Consider the following 14,531-nt stretch of genomic DNA (forward strand, 5'->3'; position numbering starts at 1 on the left):
AATTTCTCAGTTCAATCTAATCTAGCAACTACCCAAATGGAGCTTAGGACAAGCCAAATTAAGCAATTAAGCACCTGATTTCTAGCTAGGTTGGTGAGATATTGGGCAATATATAAGCTAACATGGCATGTGCATATACAAACCATCTACGCTAATCTGTGGTTATGGTTTTCCTCAGGGATGGATCGTATCCGATATCGGATTGAATTCTGATATCTCTTTGCATTCTGAAACCAGAAAAGAAAAACCCAGGACAACATCATATCTCAGTTAATGATTCCAGCTTCCTTTTAAACATGGAATTTGATATGTATGATCATGCATGATGCTTAGGTAGCTAGAGGGTTTTGAGCACGAGCAAATGGTGCTATATGTACAAAAAGCACGTGAGATTTGAAAGAGGTTGAAGAGACATCGTTCATGTGCCAACACTTCTGTGAAAGGAACTTGTCCTTGCTCTACTATATGAACTGTAACTTTCCTAATAAGTGGACGTGGGAAATTTCTAGGCCGCCGAGCGAGGACTACTTTGTGATGAGAAGGACGTTTGATGCAACCAAATTAAAAAAATGAGAAGGACGTTTGTGGAGCAAGTTCCATGACAGATAATAATTTTGTCTCATAAACAACCAAAGATCGTATATTCTCAAGAGATTATTATTAGCTTTATAAGGATTACTAACCTTATAAAGACGTTTGTGGTTAGTCGGATACCAATGGAAAGTATCTAAAGTACGACATCATATGCTTTATAAGGATTACTAACCTTTTATTAGTTGAGTAAGCTAAAGGGTAACGGTATGAAACCTTAAAGAATCTAAAAACTCAAACTCGACTAATCATTGTATATCTACTATCTAGCCCAAAGTGCACGACCTCAATCTAGAATAGTTAAAGATGACCTTAGTATCGATATGATCAGATGTTGGCTTAGGATCGAACTGACCAAGATATGGCCGCTCTTGGTGAACTAAAAATACAAACGTCTTGTAACGACTCATTTGAACAATATATATTGCAAAAGTGAAAATTCTTGAAATTGAGATGGCGAGTAGACTACCAACGTTGATGAAAATTAACCCCTAATGTTGCCACTTGCCACCGGTATACTTGTGATCCCAAAGTCTTCCCTTGTTATACTAATCATGTATTTAGTCGAATTCTTGTCATAAATAGGTTGAAATATTAACTTCGGTCACATCACTCAAATTTAATACAAACTTGAAAGTCCTTCATATTTATCATCTCTTGCAATTCAAGTAAACCATGCCTACGGGAACTCTGGAAGAAAAAAAAAATCAAGTTGAAGGCAACAGTGAAGTAGCTCCTCCATTTTCAAAAAAAAAAACACGTGTTAAATTCCCACCCCAAAATAGATATTAAGTCATGATTAAATAATAAATGCGTTTGAAATTACGAGAGTGTCCCTACTGTCCTGGTGTGTTGGCAGTTGTCTGTTGGACAAGTGGACCGAAGGGGAGAGCATTTTAAACGTGGCCAAACGAAAGCCCGCACGATATTTGGAATATTTCCACATTTCGTGTTCGTCCTTATAAAACAAACCCCACGAAAGCTCTCTGTTCTCTCTCTCTGTCTCTCTCTGCTACCGTAATCTTTGGTGCTTCTCTCTCTAACTATTGACTTTACTTCTCTCCACGTTTCTTTTTATTTGTTTTCATCACTGGACTACGTACTGTAGGGCAGAGCTAAAGGACTTGGTCGTTCTTCCATGGAAGACTGACTCTCTCTGTTTCTCTCTCTCTCTCTCTCGACCTCGACTATGGCAATGGAGAAATGCAGCTCGGAGGAGCTGGAACTCGGCCTTCCTCCGACGACAATCGATTCTATATCACAGATGATTTACCGGAAAGCTATTATGTAAGTTCACCGGTCCATCTCTGTTACATCTATAGGTTTCATTTGTTCAAAAGTTTCTGTACCGGTGATGCATGGCTTTTTCTTCTTCTTCTTCTTCGGTTCGAGTGTACGTGTGGTGTGCTAACATGCATGAGCATTGACAAAGAGTTAGCGTGAATGTTGAGATTTAAGCATACGAGCATTGCTCGAGATCATCATGTAACGATTTGCATGAATTTGAAATTCTTGTGATATGGTTATAGGGATGAGCAGACCAGACAGGAACCTATCACCATTTTTTACGATGGCCGGGTTTATGTTTTCGACATCATAGAACTTCAGGTAATGCAAAGCACTACGTTGCATATGTTGTTCTATGAATATGTTGACTATGGTGTTACTTCTGCTAAAGAAGATCATTTGTAGTGAAATATGGGTATATTTGAATATGTTTCTTTGTGTTTTATGGATATATATATCATACACCTTAATATCTTATATGGTATAAGGTGATTATTACAAATGTCATTCAAAAAGTATTATGTATTACTGTTCTAAATTAAGTTGTTGCTTCGCAAAAGTTTATGATATTTAGCAAACCAACAGAATTCACATTAATATCACTTGATGTCTTCTCATCATTTCCATTTTCTCTGTTCGATCTGTTGGATTTCTTATACATTATTCTAACGTGTTCCTTACCCACCTAACCAAAAGAAGTAAAAAAACGTTTTGCATGAGCAGAGACAAGGAAATATTCTTGGGCGTATCATAGGAAAAAGAAGCAAGACAAGAGACTTTATTTTTCTTCAACTACATATCGTCTTTTTCTCTTCATACAATTACATGCCGATAAATTTTACTTTATCATATAGTCTAACATATCATCCTACAACACTAAAAGAGTTGTCGACGAGAATATTATTAAACCCATAATTGTGATTTCGTGTAGGTTAGAGCCATGATCTTGTTTGCAACTAGAGAAATGGAAGGAGGGATGACATCAAGGTCCTCCAAGGAAGCAATATCACTTGCATTGCAATCTCAAATACTCGGTCCTCCATGCGGATCCGTGAAGAAATCTCTCCACACATTTCTGCAAAAAAGAAAGAACGAAGCTTCTGATCCCTACAGCCACAATATATAGCTCGTAATCAAATGGAACCATGGATAGCCTGGCTTTGGGATCTAATAATGAGGATAGTGAACTATGGTATATATAGCTAGGATATGATGTATCAATTTCTAGAATGTGAGATGATCCTGCTCTTTTTGAGGACAATTGTTTTTTTTTTTCGGGGGTTACATCCTCCGTTGTACTATTTGGTTCTCACTAGTAAACCTTTTCTAGATTTCCAGCCACTGTCGAAAGTTTTTTTATATCCAAATGATTCACTTTTTCTTCTATTTTTTTTAGATCAAATAAAGTTAATAAACAACTAATATGTTACAACGAATCTATTGTGTGTCGAATTCACGACCTCTTACTTATAAAGAGAGACTTATGTCACTAAACCAAACAATACTAAACATTTTTTTTCCTTCTACTTTGCAACCACTAATTGTGTATTAATTACATAATACTTATACATTTATATTGAGATAATATTAATAAATACAATATGGAATATCATTCATATCATTTATCTTGGTTGCTCGTGGCACAAAAATTGGGCCAAATTTACAGATCCAATCTCATGAACAGAGCCCGTTGGGCTTTGGCCTTCCTATATATAAGAATTTTGACTCACTAGTTGAGTAGGTGAGTCCAGTCCAGCACAGAAGAGAGGAGTGGCAGCATGTCAGCCCCAATGAACGAGAGCCTAATTCTCCGACGAGACCAAGAAGACGACGACGACGACGAAGAACGACGTCGTCCAAGGCACGAAGAAGCCCTAGAAATCAAATCTCTCCGGCGCATCATCAGCGCCTACCTCAAGTACTCCTCCTCCCTCCCTCTCTATCTCTCTCAATTCTGTAGCGGTTTTTGCTTCAATTTTCTGATGATTGTTTCGATTTTACTGGTTTCTATATGAATTTGAAAGCGGAATTGGATTTAGTTTTGGTAATTGGAGCTAGGAGACTCAAAATCTTTCACATTTCCCTTGGTTTTAGCATTTCTGTGATTGTAATGACTTATATAGATATTAAAGCTTTGATTTTTATTTGTAGTGATTTTTTACTTTTTGTAGATATTGAAGCTTTGATATTTATTTTTGTGTGTATGATTTCGGTAGCATTGTCTCTTTCATTCTGTAATGCTGGTGTTTCGTGATGATTTTTCGAGCGTTGTGATGATGTATATAACCTATTCCTTATCAATTTCCGCCTTGTAGTTTGAATAATGTTTCTCATTTTGAATCTTGATGAATAATAAAGATTTCAAGCTTTTTTTTATTTTTATTTTTTATTTTTTATTTTTTATTTTTATTGATGATGAATAAGTATGACTGTATAGCCTATTTCGTCAGTTGCTAAATGCATAACGGTTACTGTACTGTAGCTTCAATAAATGTGTCTCATCGTCAAGTGTTCCCTTTTCTTGTTAATTCGGTGATTTTTGGGAAGATTTCGAGCTTTTTCATTGATGATGTATGATCGATTTCATCAGTTTGCAAATATATGTCAAATACTATACTGCAGTTTTTATAAAATTATTTCCTTTCTTTTTAATTTGGTGATATTTGTATTTTTTTGTATATAGCTATCCGGAGGCTGCAGAAGAGGATGTGAGAAGATATGAAAGATCTTTTAAAATGCTTCCACCTCCCCATAAGGTACCCTTCTTTCATTGGTTACACTTACCAGTTCTGTTTTATATAAGGTTAACTTTAAAACGGAGTAGTTGTATTCATCTGAAAAATGAAGAAGGAAAAGGTCTAGTCTTTACTTGATTTGATAGAATTGACATATTGGATTCACATATTTATTCTAGTTTTCCTTTTGAATAAAACTTAGTTCGGTATCTCTCATATATTTTGTCATCTACGATGACACTCAGAATATCTTTAAAAACAGTAGTATAAAGCTTTTATATTTGTTAAAATATTAACAAGAAATTGGAAAAGATTAACATTCTTAGAACAGTTTGAAACTATGCATGAATTGATCTTTCTTTCTTCATCTTTTCGTTCTTCAATATTCTGACTCATCTTCCAACTTTCTCATCATTGCAGGCTCTACTGTCTCACTACCATTCTAAGTTCGAAAAACTAAGACGGTAAATTTTCCTTAATTCATCTTAGTTTTTGAGTTCATAAAATTGAGATGACACATGTATGGTACATGGTTTAATATTCTGGAGTGCATCAGCAAAGTGGCTATGCTGCAACATTTGACAAAGGACGCTTTAGATAATCAACTTTATGTCGAATCCCAAGGCTTAGTGAAGAAAATTATTAACAGTTTACTAGAATACTCTAGACTTATGTAGTTCCATCGTGTTCCAAACCAGCCAGCTTCATATATATAACCTAAGAATTCCAAAACTATAGCTCGTAACTTTCAAGTACTCTCTTACTATGGTAATTCTGAAATAATTTGGCAAAACGAGAATTTGGAGATGTAAAACTGATCTGGCAGTTAATTCTGCAGGTGTATTTCTGCCAATTCATATTTCATTTTCGATATGCTTCAGGTTAGTTCCAACTTTCATCGTATCTATTTTTCTATTGAACGTATTCATTTTGATGATATTCTCATGTTTTTTTATATTGCAACATATCATGGCATGCCAAAGGACTTGAATTATGTGTTTGGTACCCCCAATCAAGATTATTAAGGGATCTTGACTTGTTTTGTTATGCCAAATTGTATTATGTTGCAGGCATTTCAACCCCCACTTGATTTGAGCCAGGATGTAGATGATTATGATGGCCTACCTGAAAACATCTCAACTAATCATGATGTTTCTAGAGTTTCAAAATCTTCTCAATTAACCTCCACGAATACTCATGTCTCCAAATCTGTTCAAGCGGCTGAAGCCTATGTGGTGGAAAGGAGCAACACAGTATGCAATTGCAATTTACCTATAGGGGTGAGTACCAAAAGATCTCTGCATCACTTCTGTGATTATTATGTTTCATAAGGTGATAACCAAATGTATGGTTAGTTTCGTCAAGGTGTCTCTTTACTTCTTAATTAAAAATTTGACATATATGGGTTACTGCAGGAGGATAAGCATGAAGGTCATGGTGGGTCCATCAATGGGAGTCACACTTCAAGCTTGGAATATACCAAAGACATACATATTTGTCACGGAAATAATGCCATCGATTCCAATGGAAATGTAAGGATTTCTCTTTGATTGAGCTTTAATATCTTGAACTTGTTTTCAACTCCTCTATAACCCCATTTGTTTGCCAGAAAATCAGATCGGAAGGATAGATAGTTTTTCCATTCTATCGAATTGTAGCATTTAAGTCACTAGTGAGGAAAGGAAAATGAAATAAATTAGTTGGCCAGAGTCGAATTCCATCAAACAGATGGAATTCCCTAGAAATACCACCTAAATTGTTTAATTCAATTCCTTAATCCAACGGGAATGAAAAATTACTTGTATTACATCCAATCTCCCAACATGAACACTCTTTCCTCACTTCCGACTCTTTGAAAGAGAAGGATTAGAATAAAAAGAGTAAATACCAATAATTTCCATCACTCTTCTAACTGGGTGATATCGGTCTAGGTAGAAAAGATAACTGAAAATTAGTTCTGGGTTTAGATGTATACGGACAAGAGAAGTAAGCAAATATTGAAGCTGAAGTTTCACAATCAAGAAGGAAGAAGAAATAACATTGATTAGAGAAACTCTTGTGAAGAAAAAGGAAATAAAGAAATATGGAAGGAGAACCCAATTGAAATTATGAAGTTTTGAAGAATCTTCAGTATTGGATTTTTTGACCCAGAACTCTTTTATCATTTTTTAGTTTGTTGTTATCAGATTCATTTATATGCCAGTACTCCTCGTATACATAATATGAAAAGTGATTAAAGTCTGAATGTTATTTTATGTGTTTAATTCATTTCGGTATTATCAGGAGTTTATTAATTATTAATTATTTAATTCTTTCCTAATCTCAATTCCTGATAAGGTCCAATCACCAAGCATATGGAGTTCTCAATTAATTCCTTTCCATCCCAGAAAGGAAAAGAAAAACGATTAATTTACCCATTCTAACATTCCAGTTAACCAAACTAGACCTTAGGATTGGGCGTGATATTGATACAAATTTTTTTGATGTTGCATATTCAGGTATCGTCGTCAACTCGTACATGGTTGGATCCATCTATACAATTACATGTTCCATTAGTTGATGTTGATAAGGTAATATTGATTCAATTGTGGATTGGAGATCTGGCTCTAGAGTACTGTTTGAAAAAATTGATATAACAAACAAAAATTAGTTACAAGATCTTCCTTTCCAGTTTTTGCGACATTTTAGAAAAGTGAAAGTGAATCCTCTTGCTTGATAGTTGAAACTTTGTTAATCTAGTAAAATTATATTTTCTTCTCCAACTACAGGTTCGATGTATTATACGGAACATAGTTAGAGACTGGGCAGCTGAGGTACATGTCTAGTTATCCTTAATTTCTACGTTCTGGAGTAGTTCAAGGTTTACTAGATAACTATGTTGTCATATCTAATACAGGGTCAAAAAGAACGTGATCAATGCTACACGCCTATACTTGAAGAACTTGATTCATTATTTGTTAATCGCTCTAAGGAAAGGTAGAATTGGTTTCTCATTTTTCTGTTATCCTTTCATTTTGTCTTACCATGGTTGCTTCCTCTGTTGACCATAGTAATTAACAGGGTAATGTTCTATATTGTCTAAGTATTTTTTTCTCCTTCATTCGATTTTACTATAAATGTGAAAATAATGATAGATTATGGTGAACAGCCCTCCTGCCTGTTTAGTTCCGGGCGCTGGACTTGGGCGGCTTGCTTTGGAGATCTCATCTAGAGGTGTGCATACATTGCAGTTATTAAAAATTCTGTTGATATATTTATACTCGATGCATACAGTTTCTCATCCTATAAGCAGGTTTCATTTGCCAGGGAAATGAATTTTCATACTACATGATGATATGCTCAAGTTTTATTCTCAATGAGTAAGAATTCACTACTCTTGGTCAAAAATCATTTTCCGAGAGAGAGAGAGAGAGAGAGAGAGAGAGAGTAGTTTCTTAGTTTTCAGATCGTTCTTTCCGATGTAATTGGTCCTGATCTGTTTATCAGTTGTCAAACTGCTGGGGAGTGGACAATATATCCGTGGATCCACAGCAATTGTAATTCACTTTCAGATGATGACCAACTTCGTCCCATTCCAATACCGGATATTCATCCCGCTAGGTACTCATGCTGCTACTCCTGATCTTTTGTCTTTAATAGTGCTACAGAAGCACTTTTCTGGTTGTATATCCATTAGTTATGCTGGTATTCCTGCTTTTGTCTGTCCTTGATATTGCTACAAAGATATTGTTTATACTGGATAAACTTAAAGGATGCTATTTACACTAAAATTTTATGGTTGCTATTGCAAGATATGACAATAATTGGCATCATTTGGCACCCTGGTAGAAACATAAACTTTTGTTACTAAGCTAATACATATCCCTCACACGCTATTCTAATGAAACAACATGCCTTGAAATGTTTTTTTTTTTTTTTTTTGAGATAATTTCACTTTACTACCCTGAACTTTAGGTCAAAAATCAGTTTGATACCTCATCTTTTTTCTTAATCAGTTTCATACCTAAACTTTCAAAATGACATCAATCTCGACCAAAATGACTAAAATAGCCCTGGTTAATCTTTTTACCCTCTCAGAGTTAAGAATGGCAGCAGCGACTGCCGGGGGAGGAGGAGGAGGGGCTGCCACTGGGGCCCATTGCTGGTGGTAGGGGTGGATGCGAGCGCCGGCCATGTGGTGGATTTGGAGGCAGGGAGAGAGAGAGAGCCCTCTGAGAGTTAAGAATGGCAGCGGCGACTGCCGGGGGAGGGAGGAGGGGCTGCCACCGGGGCCCATTGCTGGTGGTAGGGGTGGATGCCGGCGCCGGCCATGTGGTGGATTTGGAGGCAGGGAGAGAGAGAGGGTAAAAAGATTAATCAGGGCTATTTTAGTCATTTTGGTCGAGATTGATGTCATTTTGAAAGTTTAGGTATGAAACTGATTAAAAAAAAGATGAGGTATCAAACTGATTTTAGACCTAAAGTTCAGGGTAGTAAACTGAATTTTTTCCTTTTTTTTTCTTTTCTTGTTTTATCAATTTGAATACTATTTTGCCTCTAAAAGTTTCACTTATGCTCTATTTTCCATTAATTTGGATCTTCATATAAGCAGTGCAGGGATTACTGAAGGCTTTTCTATGTGTGGGGGGGACTTTGTTGAGGTTTATAATGATCCAAGCCAAGTAGGTAAGCAAATATGCATGTCATAGCGGTCCTATTTTTGTACTTATATACATATTTTGATGCTCATGAGATTTAATCTGAATGTCATGGGTATTTTATCTCCTCTATTTTTCTTTGCAGCCAAGGGCTTCCTTGTAACAGTTGATACTTGCATGCAACTGCTGCAGGAACATGTATGAACTAACCCCTCTTTCATATCTCATGAGATTATTTGTGGTTTATACAGGTGCTTGGGATGCTGTTGTCACCTGTTTCTTTATTGATACGGCGCACAACATTGTTGAATACATTGAAATCATATCAAGAATCTTGAAAGAAGGAGGCGTAAGCTCTTTACACTTTAGGAATTCGGAATTTGTTGCCCTATGTTATTGCGATATTAATGGCTTGCGTTAATAACAGGTTTGGATAAATTTGGGTCCCCTATTGTATCACTTTGCAGATGTATATGGACAAGGAGATGTAAGTTTCCGTTTGGTAAAGCACATTTCATGTTCTGACGCGCTCCAATGGAGATCTTTAAACTTGTTTTCCTTTCTTATTTAGGATATGTCTATTGAACTGAGTTTGGAGGATGTTAAGAGGGTGGCTTTGCACTATGGATTTCATATAGAGGTAATCTCATTTTCATTATTTTATCTTTATCATATGTATAGGGACATCTATACATGTATGTATTGATTACTTGTTCATCAACTGCAGAAGGAAACGACCATTGAGACAACCTACACTACAAATCCCAAGTCAATGATGCAGGTAATTATCCCCATGTACTGAAGCTCTTCCCTATATATTTGTTTTCCAAAACGTTTTGCTTTATTCATTACTGTCAATTTAATAGCTTTGATGCATTATTCATCCTTATTCATTTTAAGGTTATTTCTTCGTTGCAGAACCGATACTATGCTGCTTTTTGGACAATGAGAAAGAAATCAACGACAATGGCACACATCACTCCTTAACTGATTGGCCTTTTTTTATCTTTTATTTTTTTTATAACATCAAACAAGTTAAGGTGTTAACTGATTTTTTTTTTAGACAATGACCTTTGCGTCTTTGTGCAAAACAAAGAAATAACGAAATGAGGAATGGCCTCGACACTTCGTGAACTCAAGGCAAAGAATTTACTTGAAATCTTATAATGCATATAAAAAAAAAAATTAAATAAGTGATAGTTAATCATTTTATTTTCTGTTTCCGACAAATGTTTCATTTCCAAAAGGCTTCCGTTTGAATGAAAAACAACAAAAAGATCCTCGCACTCGTAAATCGTAACTCGTTATATTGGAGGCCATAAGCCGACGGCCAGCCCTGAACATAATACATAGGTACATACAATCCTTATTGCAACTGAGGAACAGTAATCTTGTAAGTTTATAACAAATTTTCAGCTAGGGAAACATGTTTAAGCCTGGGTAGATGGCATGAGTGCATATGGTGGGAAATATGAAGGTATGTAGGGTAGCAATTTTAGGTCGAACAAATCTCAGGTTCTCTGCTTCATTAGACAACGAAGTAGGGTTTGCAGTTAATTATCATACTAAGAATAAAGCAGAGAAGCAGGCAAAGAATCGCATATGAAAAAGAACCAGATGGCAAAGTACATACAGAAGACACACGCTACATCATACATCTGCACGTGAGTAAGAATACGAGGAGGACAATGCACGATGAAGAACCAGCAAGCACCCCTCGTGTAAACTAGAACTGCCAGAGAGGAGAAGTAAAAGAAAAGGAAAAAGAGATGAGATAAAAACCCTTTATCTTACATAACTGAATTTTTAAACATCAGAAAATGACCAGGAACAAGTGGAGTTCTGAAGGTTCTGTAAGACTACCCTGTACATTCTATCCCTATGCTTCCAGTTCAACACAGAGCACCAAAATAAAGCTCCCAGAAGAACCAACTTCCAGACTCAAACTCCCCTTCCCATCATATTACACATTTAGGCACGACTGCGAATTCATCAAGATGAGCATCACATGTGTACTTAATTTTTAGAACAGTAAAAAGTTAAAGAACAAATAAAAGCGAAGCTTTATAAAATTACTTCGATTGGGAGCAGTATCCTTTCACTCCCCAAGTTGCACACCCCTTCCACTTTAAGCAGACTCACATTACCCTGATATGCATCAAATCACCATCAACCAATTATGTTTCTAAAAGACACCTTCCAGAAAAACCTCGAGAAGTATTCCTCTATCCCCTTACTGATTCAGAGTTCATTTGACCCCCACTGCCACCATGAGCATTAAGACCAGAAATGGGCATGGAACGATGAGCAAAATCTGACAAAAGCTTGCGTTGGTTCTCATTAGTGTGAGGAAGACTGGCACGTAGAAGCTCCACAGGCATTTCCCGGTGTATTGCCTTGGTGGCCTCTGAACCAATAACTTCTGAACTTTGCTGGGTCTGCGTAAATATTGACTGCAGGATAGTTTCATATTTACTCAAACAATATTTGGTAAGAAGACCAAAGAATTCATCGAAGGAAGCCTGCCAGAGGGCACGATTAGAAACACTACAGTTTCCAACAGCATGAGGATCAGTTAAGAGTACAGTTGCCCTTTCAAGAACAGATTTCAATATAATAGTGGCCCCATCTCCAGCAGGGCTTCCAAGGGGACGAAGAGGTGGCTGCTCTGATGAACAAACGACTGCAACAAGGCAGGCACTTAGAGCACGAAGATCCATACCACTTATACATGCAGAAACCGTTTTTGCAAGACTGGTAGTTGTATCAGCAGCTGCAGGATCAGATGGAAGACCTCCAAACAAAAATCTTAAGTGCCGGAATACAGTCATGCAGACAATTCGGGCAAGCTCACTACCATGGAAAAGAAGCTGGATAAACCTAGTAAGGAGCTTTCGGCCTTTAGGAAGAGCAACCAACCTTAGGAACACAAGGTCATCCTTTGGGGACAACCCAACTGCATGACTGCCTTTCCCAAGTGGATCTACAAGCTGAAGTGACGCCGCCAACCCTTCCAGCAGCATTTGCCGCCTTCGCCGAAGTTGAACTCCACCGTCTTGGGGCTGACCGCATTGTATAAGTCGATCAATATCATCAACATCAAGAAGGAGACAAAGGCCATCTTCAATGGTTATCCTAGCAGCAAGCATTGGTTCCTGTTCCAAAGGCTTCTCAGAGGCATGTTCAGAATTGCCTTCACCAGGAGGGGGATCAACTTCAAGGAGAGGACGTGGCCTACGGATGGATGAGAGAGGAATCCTCCCAAGAGAATCAACAGAAGAATGAGAATGCTGATCACTACTATTACGACCTCTGGAAGAGAACTCCCTCAGATGAGATGGGCAGAAAGAGTTTTTTGACCTCGACCCAGCAGCTTTCTTGGAAAGACTTGCCTGGTGGTAATAATCATCTATGTAGGGGTCGTTGCTATGTGTTGCAGCATGTTGCATTTTAAGAATACTCTCTATCTCTTCGGATGTCATATGCTTAGACCTGAACTGGATAAACCCACTCTCACTTTTCTGACTACCAGTATCAGAGCCTTGAGAAAACCGATTGTGTTTACCTCTATGTTTAGGTCTATGCTCTCTTATGTCAGGCAATCCGTGCATTGGCTTGTGTGAGGGCGAAGGATGGGTATTATATAGTTGAGACTGCATTGCTGCAAAATGGGCCAAAGATGGCGGGACCGGTCGGTGCAATCTCTGCTGTTGTAGCTGCTGCTGAGCTGATAGTAACTGTGCGGACAAAAGTCCATTTTGATGAGGTAGCTGTTGCTGCAATATATTGTTCAAGAGGTTGGAATGATCCCCATGCAATACTCCAGCATGGTTGACCCAATTATTTTGTGACCTGCTATTGAAAGAAAGGGCAGGGTTTGTGAACTGAGGCATGTTCGCTCCATAATGCAACCCATGAGGTAAACCACCAGCCAGATGAAGATTAGAGTTAGATAAAGAAAGACTTGGTGAAGAAAAAGGCGACTGGGAAGCACCAGATAGAGTAGAAAGACTCAGATGCTGTGGTGATCCCCCCTGGGACCTATTTCCAGGGGGAGGGAATGATGTGAAAGCTGATTTGGGAACTATAATTGGTTCACTGTTGTAGTGCTGTAGGACAGGAGGGGGCTGCTCAGGGTATGAGGATGTTCTGTGCAAAGGTTTTGATTCTGGAAATCGAGCGGAAGATTGTGGCTGTGATGACCATCTTTTTCCGTCCAGAGAATTATCTGTATCAAACATCTGCTGGTCCAACCAGCTACCGAAATCTCCATCTTGGGCCCAGTCAGTAGCAGATGAACCTGAAGAGAACTTGCCGTTAAATTAAAGTAATAATAGAAGCTACAGTAATATATAAAATTGGTTTGGGAATGCTAGAACTCAAGCACCTCACTAGGCATCAAAGATGTGATTAATTTAGGATGGGGAGAAAAGGGAGAAGGTTGTATGTCAACCTTTCCATGGATTAATGACTACAATCTAACTTTTTGCTATTTTTCACCCAATTTACTTCAGGTATTCTATAATGAAAACAAGAACCAACAGATCCAGTCAATCGTGTATATTTAATCATGGGAAAGGACACCTAAACCCAGATCCATATCTAGAAAGCAAACATAGTATAAAGCAAGCGACTCAAGCCTCACATAAATAGTATAAAAGCTCTCCAATTCATGCATGCATCAAGTGCCATCATCCAGAAGATGGCACCACGTAAGTCATAGATTACAATTTAAAACTAACCACAACTACCGAATGAAAAGTGTGGTTAAAACACATGACATGACAATAATTTGCAATTTCAGGGAGGGAAAGTTGGAAGTTATTTTTTCCTTCCTACTAAAATGACTTAAATGCCTGTGCAACTGAGAATTCAATACAAGCTAGTACAATATCACATTAACACAAACTGCTACTACATCCTTATATAAATATATATACAGGGCCCTTCTATCGAGGGATCCATATTTTTGACTATTTATATGGACAGGGCCACACCATTGGATCTGTCATTTAATGAGCTTGGACGGCTGAGATTAAAACAAAAAGTTGCACATTTTATATCAAACCTGGACCGTTTAAGATAATTAAAAATAAATCAAAGTTTTGAATAGCTTAACGATCACCAAATTATCTAAAAATTTGTATAAGTGATCTACTCATATAACCTAATGAATTGAACGGTGTAGATTCAAAAATTTTATGGGGAAGTTGGTGTAATGCCCTATCCCTAGAAATAGTCAAAAATAGGGATCCCTCAATGGAAGGGCCCTGATATATAT

At 37.4% G+C, this 14,531-nt stretch overlaps 2 protein-coding genes across 2 annotated transcripts in view; one reads left to right on the plus strand and one right to left on the minus strand.

The window, feature by feature from the left end:
• Nucleotides 1-3,668: 3,668 nt before the first annotated feature.
• Nucleotides 3,669-10,385, plus strand: LOC101309077 (UPF0586 protein C9orf41 homolog). The gene is made up of 18 exons (XM_004305840.1): nucleotides 3,669-3,796; nucleotides 4,562-4,634; nucleotides 5,034-5,077; nucleotides 5,452-5,494; nucleotides 5,684-5,893; nucleotides 6,029-6,145; nucleotides 7,112-7,183; nucleotides 7,382-7,426; nucleotides 7,510-7,589; nucleotides 7,762-7,826; nucleotides 7,906-7,972; nucleotides 8,100-8,213; nucleotides 9,205-9,278; nucleotides 9,502-9,599; nucleotides 9,678-9,737; nucleotides 9,822-9,890; nucleotides 9,978-10,031; nucleotides 10,169-10,385. Exons 1-18 carry the CDS (start codon nucleotides 3,669-3,671, stop codon nucleotides 10,235-10,237), a joined length of 1,482 nt encoding a protein of 493 aa, XP_004305888.1. The 3' UTR covers nucleotides 10,238-10,385.
• A 437-nt stretch (nucleotides 10,386-10,822) lies between these two features.
• The window catches only part of LOC101303919, a 5,937-nt gene continuing 2,228 nt past the window's right edge, over nucleotides 10,823-14,531 (minus strand). The window contains exon 5 of the mRNA XM_004303887.1: nucleotides 10,823-13,550. Within this exon, the coding sequence (XP_004303935.1) occupies nucleotides 11,476-13,550 (2,075 nt within the window). The 3' untranslated portion in view covers nucleotides 10,823-11,475. The remainder of the gene's footprint in view (nucleotides 13,551-14,531) is intronic.

Source organism: Fragaria vesca, linkage group LG6, assembly GCF_000184155.1.
Source record: "Fragaria vesca subsp. vesca linkage group LG6, FraVesHawaii_1.0, whole genome shotgun sequence".
Lineage (NCBI taxonomy): Eukaryota > Viridiplantae > Streptophyta > Magnoliopsida > Rosales > Rosaceae > Fragaria > Fragaria vesca.

Excerpts from the sequence above, each read along its gene's own strand:
- LOC101309077 (XM_004305840.1), top strand. The coding sequence starts at position 3,669 with ATGAACGAGAGCCTAATTCTCCGACGAGACCAAGAAGACGACGACGAC. Across the intron at positions 5,078-5,451 it reads AAGTTCGAAAAACTAAGACG|GTGTATTTCTGCCAATTCAT; the intron begins GTAAATTTTCCT and ends TTAATTCTGCAG. Across the intron at positions 7,973-8,099 it reads TCAAGTTTTATTCTCAATGA|TTGTCAAACTGCTGGGGAGT; the intron begins GTAAGAATTCAC and ends TCTGTTTATCAG.